A 16,123-nucleotide genomic window follows, 5' to 3' on the forward strand; every position below is an offset into this window, starting at 1 on the left:
TAAAAGTCTGATCGACTAATTTGTGATTTGAGGTTCTTGGGAGTTAAATGTTGCATAGTACAATTTTGTATTCATAGTAAGGTAGGATGTATATATATCTATCTATCTATATATATATATATACACACACACACACACTAGAGGCCAAGTGCACAAAAATTTGTGCACTCGGGAGGGTCGCTCAGCCCGGCCTGTGCCCTCTCGCAGTCTGGGACCCCTTGGGGAATGACCACCTGCTGGCTTAGGCCCGCTCCCCGGGGGATTGGGCCTAAGCTGGCAGTCAGACATCCCTCTGGCAGCCCAGGAGCCCTCGGGGGATGTCCACTTGCCAGCGGGGAGGAGGCCTAAGCTGTAGTCGGACATCCTTAGCGCTGCTGAGGAGGCGGAAGAGGCTCCCACCACCTACTGTACTGGCAGCTGGCAGCCTGGCTTGTGGCTGAGCAGAGCTCCCCATGTGGGAGCACACTGACCACCAGGGGGCAGCTCCTGCATTGAGCGTCTGCCTCCTGGTGGTCAGTGTGTGTCATAGTGACCAGTGATTCCCAGTTGCTCTGCTGTTAGGGTCAATTTGCATATTACCCTGTTATTATAAATGATAGAGGCCTGGTGCATGGGTGGGGACTGGCTGGTTTGCCCTGAAGGGTGTCCCAGATCAGGGTGGGGGTCTCGCTGGGGTGCCTGGCCAGCCTGGGTGAGGGGCTGAGGGCCATTTTCAGGCTGGCCACACCCCCGTCAGGGTGGAGGGTCCTGCTGGGGTCCCTAGCCAGTCTGGCTGAGGGGCTGATGGCTGTTTGCAGGCTGGCCAAGCCCCCCAGCAGGGACCCTCACCCCATGAGGATGTGGCCATCCTGGGTTTGGGGCTGATGGCTGTTTGCAGGCTGGCACAGCCCCTTCAGGGTAGGGGTCCCCACTGTGGTGCCTGGCCAACCTGGGTGAGGGGCTGATGGCTGTTTGCAGGCTGACCAAGCCCCTCAGCAGGGACCCTCACCCAATTAGGGTGTGGCCTTCTTGGGTGAGGGGCTGATGGCTGTTTGCAGGCTGGCCACAGCCTCCAGCCACCCAAGTTCCCAGTGGAGGCTGGCTGGAAGCAGGTATCTGGGATTTATTTAGCTTCTATAATTGAAACTTTGTTGCCTTTTGCGGAGGTCACAGCCAGCCAGAGCAGGCGGGAAGCTTGTCTTCCTCCATCGCTGGGGCAACCAAGCCTCCTGCTTGCTCCAGCTCCGTGGCTGCCGGTCGCCATCTTGGTTGGGTTAATTTGCATATAGTCACTCGGATTGGCTGATGGGCGTGGCTTGGACATAGTGAAGGTACGGTCAATTAGCATCTTTGTCTTTTATTAGTGTAGAAGATATAAAATTACACATTATTTCATCTTTCTAAATAAAATAATCAACAGCAAGTTCCTTGCAATCAGGTTCAAATATGTTTGAACTACAGTTTTGGAACATACTAGCTATGTGAGCTTGGATAAATTAGTTAACCTCTCTGGCACTATTTAAAATAATGTACATAACATACTTAGCACAATACACATAATATGGTACCTCATCAATATTATTTAACGTTATGGGTTGAATTTTGTTCTGCAAAAAATGTGTTGAAGTCCTAATCCCTGGTACTTATGCATGTGATTTGAAATTAGGGTCTTTGTCCATGTAACCAGATTAAGAAGTCATCAAGAGTGGGCCCTTAATATAATATGACCGGTATCCTTACACGAAGAGAAAACAGACATAGACTTAGGGAGAATGCTATGACATCTGAGGCAGAGAATGGGCTGATGCACCTATAAGCATCAATAAGAAACACAAAAGGTTGCTGGCAAACCAAAGAAAAAGGTTTGGAGCAGGTTCTCCTTTAGGGCCTTCAGCGATATCGTGGTCCTACTCTCACGTGGTTTTGTACTCCTAGCCTCCAGAACTGTGAGAGAATAAGTTTCTACTGTTACAACCTGTTTGTAGTACCTTGTTACAGCAGCCCTAGAAAGCTAACACTTATACTTCATTCTGATATATTTATTTAGTATGTATTTGCATCACATGCATTTTAAAAAGTAGAATTTTGGACTTACAAAAATTTCATAATGACACAGAGTTCACATATATTCATCCCCCAAATTTTATCTTTCATCTTTTTCATTACAGTAATATCTACACTAATAAAAGACAAATATGTAAATTGCTACTTCGCAACACCCACCAGCCAATCAGGAGTGAGTATGCAAAATAGCGGGACAAAGATGGCGGCGGCCATGGAGCCAGCCGGAGCGGGCGGGAGGCTTGGGTCGCCTGGGCTGGCTGCCGAGGGAGGGGACTGCAAACGGCCCAAAGCCCCTCACCCAGGCTGGCCACGCCACCATGGGGTGAGAGTCCCCACTGAGGGGCATGGCCAGCCTGCAAACAGCCATCAGCCCCTCACCCAGGCTGGCCAGGCACCCCAGTGGGAACCCCCACCCTGAAGGGGGTGTGGCCAGCCTGAAAACAGCCCTCAGCCCCTCACCCAGGCTGGCCATGCTCCCCCAGCGGGGACCCTCACCCCATGGGGGCGTGGCTGGCCTGCAAACTGCCCCAGACCCTCGCCCAGGCTGCTCCACCCCCCAAGGGAATCCCCCACCCTGATCCAGGACACCCTTCTGGGTAAACCAGCTGGCCCCCACCTGTGCACCAGGCCTCTATCTATACTAATAAAAGGGTAATATGCTAATTAGACTGGGAGACCTTCCAGGAGACCTTCAGGACATTCTGGACAAAGCCATGGTGGCAGGGCCGAGGTAGAGGGGGTTAGGGGCCAAGAGGGGAGGGCAGTTGTGGGTGATCAGGCCGGTGGGGTGGGGGCAGTTGGGGGTGAGCAGGCCAGCAGGGGGGCCCAGTTGAGGGCAAGCAGGCCATCAGTGGGAGTCAGTTAGGGGTGATCAGGCTGGTGGGGGTGGCAGTTGGGGGCGAGCAGGCCGGCTGGGGGGCAGTTGGGGGTGAGCAGGCTGGCAGGCAGAGTAGTTAGGGGCAATCAGGCAGGCAGGCAGGTGAGCAGTTAGGAGCCAGCAGTCCCGGATTGCGAGAGGGATGTCCGACTGCCGGTTTAGGCCTGATCAGGATAGGGCCTAAACCGGCAGTCAGACATCCTCTGAGGGGTCCCAGATTGGAGAGGGTGCAAGCCGGGCTGAGGGACACTCCCCCCATGCACGAATTTTGTGCACCGGGCCACTAGTAATTATATAAACCAGAAAATTAATACTGTTAGACTATTATTGATTAATCTTCAGACCTTATCCAAATTTCACCAACTGTCCTACTATCGCCCTTTTTCTGGGTCAGGATCCAATCCAGGATTCCATATTGCATTCAGTTGTCATGCTTCCATAATGTTCTCAGATCTGGGAAATTTCTGTCTTTATCTTTCATTATATTGACATTTTTTAAAGTGTTCTGAGCAATTATAGTTTTGTTTTTCCACTGCAAAGTTATTACTTTTTCCTTTTGTAATTAACAAGCTATCTTTGAGGGATATACTTTGAGACTCTGTAAATAATCTGTTTCTTGTCATATTTTCCCTATTAATGTCAGCATCCATTAAGATTCACTGCCTATAACAATTATTACTATGGTATTTGCTAATTGGTGATTTTCTATTTCCATAATTTATTCTACATTTATTCACTGCAATTCTAATGTAAAGAAGAACTGTATGTACTTCCTTATTTATTCAAGTATTTGTTTATATTGGTGTGGATTTTTCTATTTATTTAGTCCATGGGTTATAATTTAATACTATATTTATCTATTATGGTGCTCCTTTATGCCAGGTTTGGCCAGTGGGAGGCTCCGCTTCAATTCTAATAATTTCGGTTTCATTCCAACCTTCCCTTTTCTTTTCTTTTTCTGACAGTGAAAAACTAGCTCCCATTAGCCACAATATATTTACTTATTTGTTAAAATCTAGTATACACATAATCATCCCAGAATTGCTAACCAGTAACTCTGTGAAAAACAAATTTTCTATACATTTATTTTAAGCTACCACAATCCTTCTGGGATGAAAATAAAGAAGGAATTAAAACACAAGGAAGAAAGAAAGAAAAACACTTAAGTACTTCTATATATAGGATCTCATTTGAATGGAAATTTCATCATGGCTTATACCAAAAAATATACTATGATATATGTTAATAACAATTATATCCACATTATACATGTTAGCAGCTATTATATGCATATTATATACTTATATTGTAAAAATTAATTTTAGTACCCTTTTCTTTATATAGTTTGGTGAGAATAGGTCTCAAGCCAGCTGTGTTGTTAACCCATTCAATAATCCCACACTCATCATTCAATGGAATAACTGCATATGTTCGGATATGAAGCTCTCTTCTACGAGATTCTGCATCTTTTCTTAAGCACTATAAAAAAAAAAACACACACACCATAAACTTAAAAATTAAAAATTTCTAAATGTTATATCAAATATATCTAAAATTGCTCATTTCATAGCAAAAGAAGGTCAATAAAAGCTTACCATGTAGTGTAGATGAATAATTTTTCATAATGATAGGCAAGGAAACTGATTGGACAGTATCCCTAATCTCTTTCTAAATCATTAAAAATGACTTGGGTAAGTCCTTTTATAAATTATTAACCAAATGTGTCAACAATATTATGTTAAAAAATATTATAGTTGTATATTTGATAATGACAAAGTATTCTTTTATTTTTATTGCTTCCAAAAATATTATTAAAATATTAAGTACTTAGGCATAGAGACTGCTGTTTAATTTTAATTCTCTCAAAAATGCATAAATAAAAGTATGAGTTTTATGATATCCCCAGTTTACTGTTACAATTTAATAATATAGCTTCATTTAAAAAATTCTCTTCTAGCGTAAGAAAGCTTTTCACATCTCATCTGATTAATCCTGAAACATATCAGGTAAGGAATAAAGCGTATTTTGTTTAATTCTGGACCTGTATGAAATAAACTAACTATACATAACTATAATTGTAACCTGTCCAATTCAAAACCACATCACTGACCAAAAACATATTTTAAACTTTAGGAATAAGTAGGCTTCAAAATGTCAACAAAACAGTATGACATTAGAATCACATGTAAAGCCTCCTTGAATAACAAGTCAAACTCTAGTTTTTCACAATCAGGCTACTTTTCTGACCATGTTAATGTAGGAGAACAGTAATAAAATAACCTAATCAGTGACAAAGCCTATCAAGATAAATACAGAGCCCTGGCCAGGTACATCAGTGGGTTAGAGTATCACCCCGATACACCAAGGTTGCAAGCTCAATCCCCATTCCGGGCACATAGAAGAAGCAACCAATGAATGCATGAATAAGTAGAACAACAAACCGATGCTTCTCTCTCTCTCTCTCTCAAATCAATAATTTTTAAAAAAGACAAATACATAAAGTAAAGCCAGTCCACTTGATAATCTCAACCAGAAAAACACTCAAAGAGCTTCAGGGTGAACATACTAATAGTTTAATAGTAAGTAAATTAAATTATAATTTACCGAACATTTAAAATAAAAATATTCATTCCCTTCATATTGCCTTTGAAATGGATTTTTAATATGGCATTAATTTTTAACTAACTTTTGATTAAACTAAGGAAAAACCATAATTGTCTTTGTTTTTAATGAACTCATCTGCTGCCATATCTTTGCCATGTTAAAGGTCCGTACCTTTTTCTGCTTATAAAAGAGGTACTAGTGAAATGTGGGAAGGGGGGTGGAGAATAGGGAAAAAAGCCTATAAAAAAGAGTAAATTTCATCCTTCTACAGTATGGCTTATTTTTACAATAGACAAACAGATTCTGTGAATTTATAATATCTGTTTACAGAATAATTCAAAATAACTAAGACCATATATTTTTAATGAACCTTTAATAAAATTTCTCATACCATTTATGAAATAGAAATAAAGTATTTACCAATAAAATAAACAAACAAAAAATACTAATGATCCACCTTTAAACAGCGTATTGATAAAATAGAAAGAACCTAACATTTTCTTTCTAGCAATGAAACATAAAACGTAACTAAATCTGATATAAAAGTATATTATAGATCATTTAAACATTAAATAGAAAATATTTTCCCTCATTAATATAACATTCACTTTTCTCAGTATAATGCAACTATCTTATTTTTTAAAAATTAAGTGAGTGCTGGCCAGTATCTCAGTGGTTAGAGCACCAGCACTCGCACCGAAGGGTCATGGGTTCAATTCCTGTTCAAGGGCATGTACCTGGGTTGCAGGTTTGATTCCCGACGTGTTTCTCTTTATCTCTCACCCTCCCTCCCTCCCTTTCAGTCTCTCAAAAAATCAATGGGGGGGGAGAAACCAAGATGGCGGCATAGGTAAACACCGGAGTTTGCTGCCTCGAACAACCACTTCAAAAAGACAACTAAAAGACCGAACGGACATCACCCAGAACCACAGTAAGGCTGGCTGAGGAGAGACTCTTCAACTAGAAGGAAAAACAACAGCATTACGAGGTTCAGAGGAGGCGCAGTGTGGAAAATTTAAAGGTACGGTGGTGCGGCGGTGCGCGCGCAAAGCGGGCTGGTGGCTGAGGGCGCGGTTGTCATTTTCAATCAGGAGTGAGTCTCAGACTCTGGGCTACAGATCCGGGCGAGTCTCTAGGGACCCTGACTCAAACGGGAGAAGCGGGACTGTCTGGCTACGGTCCCTCCGAGGTTTGTAGCGGTTGCTGGGACAGAGAGGCAGAGCCCCTGGAGACGGACTGAGAGCAGCCATAGCTGCTCCCTCCCCCCGCCCTGTTGAGCCCGCCCCGGCCAAGCCCTGTGCAGAGCCATTTGCCGATCGCCTCAGGCAAAGGCTGGACTAGCACCTCCCCAGAGGACTGAAGTTTTCCCACAGCTGATTCCTACAGCCAGTCGGCCTGGTGGTCAAATCCCTCTAGTGTTAACTACAACAATTAAGGCTTGGCTAGAACGAGACTGCGCACAAAGACCACAAGGGGGTGCACCTAGAAAGCATAAAAGATGCGGAGACAAAAAAACATGACAGAAATGGAGGATATGGAGCTAAAAATCACAATTTTGAGGGTTTGCTATAAACTTGAGCAGAGCCTCACGAAAACTAATGAGACCCTCGATGCTACGATAAAGAAATTAGAAAGTAAGCATACACGGACTGAAATAAAGAATATTATACCCAATAGCAGACCAGAGGAGCACAAGAATCAAACCAAAGATTTGACAAAAAACACCCAACTGGAAAAGCAAAATGAAAAAAGAATCCGAAAGTGTGAAGATAGTGTAAGGAGCCTCTGGGACAGTTTCAAGTGGAATAATATCAGAATTATTGGGGTGCCAGAAGATGAGAGACAGCAAGATATTGAAAACCTATTTCAAGAAATAATGGCAGAAAACTTCCCCCACCTGGTGAAAGAAATGGACTTACAGGTCCAAGAAGCGCAGAGAACCCCAAACAAAAGGAATCCAAAGAGGACCACACCAAGACACATCATAATTAAAATGCCAAGAGCAAAAGACAAAGAGAGAATCTTAAAAGCAGCAAGAGAAAGAGACTCAATTACCTACAAGGGAATACCCATACGACTGTCAGCTGATTTCTCAACAGAAACTTTGCAGGCCAGAAGGGAATGGCAAGAAATATTCAAAGTGCTGAATACCAAGAACCTACAACCAAGATTACTTTATCCAGCAAAGCTATCATTCAGAATTGAAGGTCAGATAAAGAGCTTCACAGACAAGGAAAAGCTAAAGGAGTTCATTACCACTAAACCAGTATTATACGAAATACTGAAAGGTATCCTTTAAGAAGAGGAAGAAGAAAAAGGTAAAGATACAAATTGTGAACAACAAACATGCATCTATCAACAAGTGAATCTAAGAATCAAGTGAATAAATAATCTGATGTACAGAATGAACTGGTGATTATAATGAATCAGGGACATAGAAAGGGAATGGACTGACTATTCTTGGGGGGGAAAGGGGAATGGGAGATTCGGGAAGAGACTGGACAAAAATCATGCACCTATGGATGAGGACAGTGGGTGGGGAGTGAGGGCGGAGGGTGGGGCGGGAACTGGAAGGAGGGGAGTTATGGGACTGACTATTCTTGGGGGGGAAAGGGGAATGGGAGATTCGGGAAGAGACTGGACAAAAATCATGCACCTATGGATGAGGACAGTGGGTGGGGAGTGAGGGCGGAGGGTGGGGCGGGAACTGGAAGGAGGGGAGTTATGGGGGGGGGGGGAAGAGGAACAAATGTAATCTGAACAATAAAAATTTAATAAAGAAAAAAAAAATAAAAATCAATGGGGGGAAAAATGGTTAAGATGATAAATTTTATGTATATTTTATCCCAATTTAAAAATTAATTTAAAATGAAAAGCAGTATATTTTATTCCTGTTTTTAAGACTGATCTATCTCCATACTGAAAAGCCTGTATCAAATTGACAGTAATTATGGTAATTATAAAATAAAAGCAAACTATCTCCAAACCTTATTAATCAAGGAATTGAATTCCATTAGTCTACAATCCTTTCTCAGGTCATCTTTTGGCTTACACATCATGATGTAGAACTTTCCATCTGATCCTTTTAAAGATATCTTCTTTGGTTTCTGAAGAGAAGCAAGAATTTCCACCTAAAAGATGATAAGTTATATATAAATTAAGGTAAAATTCTTTGTATAAGTTTCTATGTATTATAAATATTGTGTTACCTAACATAATAAAAAGGAGAAAAATCTATATTATGTGGTAAATTTATTCTTTTAACTATTTCTTTCATCTTAATTATCTACGATGTATGAAAAGAATGGTTGCCCATACGTAGAGACACATTTTCTCCAATTACTAATGACTATGAAATAAAAGGATTATTTTATCAGCAATGTAAGTACATACACACCTTAAAGTAGTCACAAAGTTAAAAAAATTTTAAAATATTTTTTAGGACCTTTCTTCAAAGGCTAAGACACTGTTGTTAAATGTCTTTAATCATAACAAATGTTTATCAATTGAAAGTAATTTGATTATTTTAAAAAGAAACTCCTCCAAATTCAAATCTAGTGAATAAGTCTACCTAATAATATTAAGTTAAAACAAACCATGACTATAAGTAATAAGAATGCTTGCATTATGTGATTTAATAACTGGTTCTGAAGCAGTTAAACAAATGTTTTAAAACAGAAGCATTGTAATAAATTTGTTTTAAAAAGTATTTACTTAGAAATACTCTACTACCATTTCTTTAAAACAGCCACACATCATACTTCAAAAAAAGAATCAGGCTCTTCCTAGCTGAATTTCACTTTCTTATAAAATAGAAACAAAAGATTGTTCGTTTGTTTTTTTCCTGTTCTCTATATTTAAGACAAAAGAAGAGTATGGAAAAATCAAATTGTGAAAAAAAATAAAGATTATACTCATACTAAAAACAAATGTGAGCATGTGAAAAATCAAAATACTAGGCTGAAGATGGGATTTTATCACTTAATTTTATTTCATCAATATAAGAGAGTATTACTTTTCTGTATTTTCAATCACATTTTCTTTGCCAATAAAATACACTTAGTCTCTGAGAAAAGACACTTTTAAAATTAATTTGAAAATTTTAACTAAATTTAAGAAACATAGTTATAGGTATATAAAACTGAAGTTTACCGTATCATCAAAACCTGCAATATAAGCCCAATGACCAGGAAATGGATCATGGTTAGCATGGGTGCCCAGAATTGATGGAAGAGTAGGTATCATGACTGATTGTAAAGGAATGAGGATTTCACTAAATGTTGCTTCTTCTACCAGCTTTTTAAGCATTTTAAAATGAGTATTCATGCTTAATGTGGAACTATTTCCGTCCACCTGGGGGAGGAAAATTGTACATTTTAATTTCTCTGTTTACCTTGAATTATAGAATCTCTAGTTTCACCCAAAATAGAATTTCACTTCTACAGTATCTTAATTACAATAGCTCCACAGTCTGTAGTTTTCTAAGTATTTTTTTTCTTATCTTTATTTTTAAGAATTTTTAATACATCATCTTATTTTAACCACTATGTATTCTTTTACCTAATCAACAACAGTAGGACTGTTAAATGACTAAAGGAGATAATAGAGGCTTATAATCCATTATCAGACATTACAAAATTCAAACAGCTCTGTAAATAAAACTTGTTTTTTTTTGTATTACATCTCCTTTGGCAGCAAAATAATACCAAAATTTTGCACTTAGTGCAAAAATTAATACGTTCTACTACAAAAATAATTATATATCTAATTATGACACTCAATATAAAGTAATGCACTGTATTCCCTTTAAAAATCTGAAAGATTCTGAATTCCTAAATGTAGCTGGCCACAAAAGTTTCAGGTAAAGAATTGGAATCTTATAAAAGTGTCAGTGTTTAAAAAACATTGGCCATTATCATCACAATGTTTTTGACAATGTCAAGTGCATCAGAAATCCAATAGAATTAATGCAAATAGGAAAACAGATTATTCTTTCAAGATGTTTACTGTTGAAGGGAAAATGAGAGATAAGATAACCTTGTATTTTCTCACCTATAAACAGTAAATAGTGAATATTTGTAAAGAGAAATACAGTTATTAACTATATAAAGGTGTCTCTCTCACTTCTGGTAACTAGCCATACACCCACCTTTGACTTTCCTACACATTCTTTAGGATTTTTTTCCCTCCAATTCCTTAGGTACAAGAGTGGGTCAGTCCTATAAGCATGTCCAAATTCTACTCACAAATTTACTTTTAAAAAAAGTAGTTATTAAAGTAGATAATAACCATCTACTTAGTTTCCTATGAGACCATGAGCACTTCCAGACAGAAGAACATGTCTTATGCATCTTTGTTTCCCTCAACATAATGTTTGTCTCCTGGTAGTTAATAAAATGTGTACTGAAAGAATAAAAACCAAATCAAGAACTCCAATTTCTTTCCTTTCATGTAGGTTTATGTAATAAGTTTAAAAGTTTAAAGATATGACAGAAAACAACCACAGAGACAATTTGAATTCACTGCATATTTTACATGGCTTATCTCATATCTTCTCCTTAAAAAAATTACTTTTCATAAACATGGATAATTTACTCTCAGAAGAATTTACATTAAGAACTTTTAGAAATTTGGAGGATATTTGAAGAGAGGGACATGTTAGAAATTTTAAAATCAGCTTTATTAGGGTAAACTGCAGATTTAAAGCATACAATTTGATGACTTCTGCTATCTGTGTATACAATATATGTTATAATTTTAACTTAATCAAATGAAAGAAAACCAGCTAAAATCATCTAGAAGTTTTGTATAAATTATCCAACATTGGTCTATACAGTAGTAAGATTTATGACAATACCGGTTTATTGCACAATTCTAGAAGCTTATCTGTCAGACGAGTTGCATCTCCAACAAACTTTTCTAAAGATTTTTTCATATGAATGGCTTTATTTAGGATTTCCTTGCATCTGTTCACACGCATGGGATAAGAAGACTGTAAAAAAAAAGTCAAATGCAATTTTATACAAGATTTTAAAAAGATTAACAACAAAACTTTTAACAAAAATCAACTTCGAAAGTATTCATGATGTGACTATACTGATTCAAATTTTTTGGAAATCAATTTGGCAATATTATCAATAGTCATAAAAATGCTGCTATCCTATGACCTGATGAATTTACTTCTTAGAACCTACCCCGAAGAAGGAAACAGAAATGAGAATAAATGTTGATGTGTCTATATGTAATACAATAGCAAAAAAGTGTAAACAACCTTAATGATCAACAGTGAAAATATAGATGGCTAACTACTACAGAATTCTATATAATAAAAGGCTAATAGGCAAATCAACCGAAGGGCAGAACGACCAGTCACATGATGTGCACTGGCCACCAGGGGGCAGACGCTCAACACAGGAACTACCCCCTGGTAGTCAGTGTGCTCCCAAAGTGGGAGTGCCGCTCAGCCAGAAGCTGGGCTCATGGCTGGCGAGCGCAGCGGCGGTGGCGGGAGGAGCAGGCCTAAGCCATGAGTCAGACATCCCCCAAGGGCTCCTGGACTATGAGAGGGTGTAGGCAGGGCTGAGGGACCCTCCCTCCCTCCAGTGCACAAATTTTGTGCACTGGGCCTCTAATACTACTACCGAATTTTATATAATTATTAAAATTATGTCTTTGAAGAATATTTAATTACATGAAAACAGACTTATGGTAACAATCTTAAGTGAAAGAAATTATGTATCTATGTAATCAAAATTAGAGCTAAAATATGCACATATAAAATTACATCAAAATATTAAAAGTGCAAATTTTTTCCTTTTTATATATCTGTATTATTTTTGAAATTCTCTGAAGTATTTATTAAACAAACATATTTACCACGTTGTAAAGTTCTATTAATAATGCAAAAACATTTTTCTACCTAGTATTAACAGTTCTGGTACTTAGGATTAAACCACTTGGGAAAAAAATAGGTTGTTGTTTTTGTTTTTTAATTTATTTTTATTTATTTCAGAGAGGAAGGGAGAGGGAGAGAGAGATCGAAACATCAATGATGAGAGAGAATCATTGATTGGCTGCCTCCTGCATGCCCCTTACTGGGGATCAAGCCTACAACTCGAGCATGTGCCCTTGACTGGAATCAAACCTGGGACCCTTTAGTCCGCAGGCTGACGCTCTATCCACTGAACCAAACTGGCTAAGGTGGTGTTTTTGTTTTATGTGTGTTTTTTTAATCTTCACCCGAGGATATGCTTTTGATTGATTTTAGAGAGAGAGAAAGGGAAACATTGATGTGAGAGAGAAGCATCAACTGGTTGCCCCACACATGCGCCTGACCAGGGATAGAACCTGCAACTTAGGTATGTGCCCTGACCAGGAATTAAACCTGCAACCTTTTGGTGTACAGATAATGCTCCAACTGATTAAGCTACCTGCCTAGGACATGTTGCTACTTTATACCAAGCACTAACAACTTATATACCTTATAGAAAGCATGCTGAATTCTTTGATCTTAAACCTACTAGTCAATTCATTTGGTATGGTAGATATTTCCAAAGTGTTAAATGAAACATTATGCTATAATTTGTTTTTTAAATATTTATGTTTACTACAAATCTAATATAAAAGAGAAACCCTGGTACTCACACCTACATATTAGCATTAAATAATTAATGCCATATAAGAAGGGGAAAAACCCAATGTTGTGATTAACATATTACCTTTGAGACAGCTGTCATCATCCACATTGCTTGCTGAGGATAGGCCAGAAACACTTTGGCTATAATTTCCATCAAGACAACAAAAACTTCATCATGAGAATGACAAATTCGAGAGATCAACTGAGAAAAAGCAGTTAAAAACTGATATGGAGCTAACTGACTTGTGTGTTCTGTGATAACTTTATTTATTTTAGCTAAATCATTTCTCATTTGGACACGATCAGACCGGCCAGCTGGAAGAAAAATCAAAGTAAAAAAAAATAGAAGTTAGAAAGAATAAAACAAAATATCAGTTCATTTCACAGAAGAAAAATTTTGTTTTAAAAACAGCTTTAAGATATAAAGTAATCCCCTCTATCCACTGTTTTGCTTTCCATATTTTCAATTACCGACAATCAACTGCTGTCTGAAAATATTAAATGGAAAACTCCAGAAATAAACAATTCATAAGTTTTAAGTTGCACAACATTTTGAGTAACATGATGAAATCTCATTCCATCCCTACTCTGTCCTCCTTAGGACATGATTCATCCTTTTGTCCAGTGTCTTCATGCTGTACATGCTAGTCACTTAGGTCTCTCACTTATTAGATCAACTATTAACATATTACAGTGCTTGTATTCCGATAACCCTCATTTTACTTTAATAATGGCCCTAAAGCACAGGAGTAATGACCCTGGCAATTCCTATATGCCAAAGAGAAGCCCTAACATGCTTCATTTAAGTCAAAAGGTAAACGTTCTCAACCATCTGGAAAGGGAAAAAAAATCATATGCTGGGTTTGCTAACATCTACTAATATAGTAAGAAGACTCTTCTATCCATGAAGTTTTGAAGAAGGAAAAAGTGCTTTGTTAAGATAGAAAATGTGTTAAATTTGTGGATGGAAGACATGCACAGAAAACCTGTATTGACTGAAAGTAACGTGTTGCACCAGCAAGCAATGAGCCCATACAAAGACTTCAGCAAGGGAACCCCTAAAATGAGTGAAGCCAAGCCATTTACTTCAAATAAGGGATTGGTTACACAGATTTAGGAATAGATTTGGACTGAAAAATATAAAAATTACGGCAGAGGCTGCATTTGCCAATGAAGAAGCTGCTGCCACATTTCCAACAGAGTTGAAGAACTTGATTAGGGTTTGGTACTACCAATGGTTTTAGACATCCACTGGGGTCTAGGAACGTTTCCCCCATGGAAAAAGAGGGACTACTGTGTGCTATTCTCATGTACAAAACCAGGTCATGTGCCAATTTATGAAAATATAGTTTTCTCTGTCCACATAGGAAAAAATATTTAGGGTCATTGAAAAATTCAAGGGCTTTTAATTTTCACTAGAAACAAACAAAAGAAGCCACAATCCATTGTAATTTTTATGGTAAATTATTTGGCTTAAACTAATATTTTTCAATATCTGTTAGCTTCATCAAAGAGTGAGCAGATTTTCAATTGCAGGTCCTGAACTACAACTACTTAAAAAGTCTATGTTTAGGTATTTAAAAAGCAAAACAAACCAACAAAACAGAAACAGAAACAGATTCATACGTATAGACAACAAACTGATAGTTGCCAGTGGGGAGGAAAGTCAGGGGAAGGGTGAAAAAGGTGAAGGGGAATAAGAAGTACAAATTTAAAAAATAAGTCTAGGGCCCTGGCCGGTTTGGCTCAGTGGATGGAGGGTCGGCCTGCGGACTGGGGGGTCCTGGGTTCGATTCCGGTCAGGGGCATGTACCTTGGTTGTAGGCACGTCGCCGGTGGGGGGTGTGCAGGAGGCAGCTGATCGATGTTTATAACTCTCTATTCCTCTCCCTTTCTCTCTGTAAAAAATCAATAAAATATATTTAAAAAAAAAAATAAGTCTAGGGCAGTGGTTGGCAAACTGCGGCTTGAGAGCCACATGCGGCTCTTTGGCCCCTTGAGTGTGGCTCTTCCACAAAATACCACGTGCGGGCGCACATGTACAGTGCGAATGAAACTTCGTGGCCCATGCGCAGAAGTCGGTATTTTGTGGAAGAGCCACACTCAAGGGGCCAAAGAGCCCCATGTGGCTAACGAGCCGCAGTTTGCTGACCACTGGTCTAGGGGATGTAATGTACAGAATAGAGAATATATTCAATAATCCTATTTAATAAAAAGCTAATATGCAAATGGTCGTCATGCTCTCACACCTTAACGGTTCAGACACTCAACATTGGAGAGAGAGGAATGGGAACCAGCCAGGCACAAATGAGCTCACAAGAGAGGAATGGAGACCAGCCAGGCACAAATGAGCTCGCAAGAGAGGAATGGGGACTAGCCAGGCTGCGGCCCAGCAAAGGGACAAGCCGCCCGCCCCATGGTCCCAGGAGCCAGTGGCTGCACCTGAAGCCCAGGAGAGGGACAAGCCGCCTGCCCCGCAGTCCTGAGTGCCTGCGGCCCGGGCAAAGCTGCCCGTCCATGGTCCCCTGCGGCCGGCCAGAGGGAGGGAAGCCCGGGACCAGGTTGCCTGCAACCAGCTGGAGGAGGCAATCCTGGATTGCTAGAGGCAGTTGGACATCCCCCTAGGGGTCCCATATTGGAGAGGGTGCAGTCCGGGCTGAGGAACCCCTCCCCTCCCCGTGCATGAATTTCATGCACTGGGCCTCTAGTATTATAATAATTTCGTACAGTGACAGATGGGTACCAGACTAATCATGGTGATCACTTCGTTAGGTATATAAATGTTAACTAACTATGTATGTTGTACAACTGAAACTAATAGAATATTGAAAGTTTACCCTATTTTAATTTAAAAAGCCTATGTTTAGTTTTTCCCCGTTTAAAATTTTTTAAAATTGATTTTGAGAGAAAGAGAGAGAGAGAGGGAGGAAAGGAGACGGAAAGAAACATCTTTGTGAGAATGA

At 39.2% G+C, this 16,123-nt stretch overlaps 1 protein-coding gene across 1 annotated transcript in view; it reads right to left on the reverse strand.

The window, feature by feature from the left end:
- Positions 1 to 16,123, reverse strand: part of ATR (ATR serine/threonine kinase) — a 213,597-nt gene that overhangs the window by 11,486 nt on the left and 185,988 nt on the right. The window contains exons 38-42 of the mRNA XM_070405904.1: positions 13,243 to 13,475; positions 11,382 to 11,516; positions 9,677 to 9,877; positions 8,512 to 8,655; positions 4,249 to 4,399 (exon numbers count right to left, since the gene is read on the reverse strand). Coding sequence (XP_070262005.1) covers positions 4,249 to 4,399; positions 8,512 to 8,655; positions 9,677 to 9,877; positions 11,382 to 11,516; positions 13,243 to 13,475 — 864 coding nt within the window. The remainder of the gene's footprint in view (positions 1 to 4,248; positions 4,400 to 8,511; positions 8,656 to 9,676; positions 9,878 to 11,381; positions 11,517 to 13,242; positions 13,476 to 16,123) is intronic.

The sequence above is a fragment of the Myotis yumanensis genome, unplaced genomic scaffold (genome assembly GCF_028538775.1).
Source record: "Myotis yumanensis isolate MYYU_CA2020_CCGP unplaced genomic scaffold, mMyoYum1.0.hap1 SCAF_2, whole genome shotgun sequence".
Classification (NCBI taxonomy): domain Eukaryota; kingdom Metazoa; phylum Chordata; class Mammalia; order Chiroptera; family Vespertilionidae; genus Myotis; species Myotis yumanensis.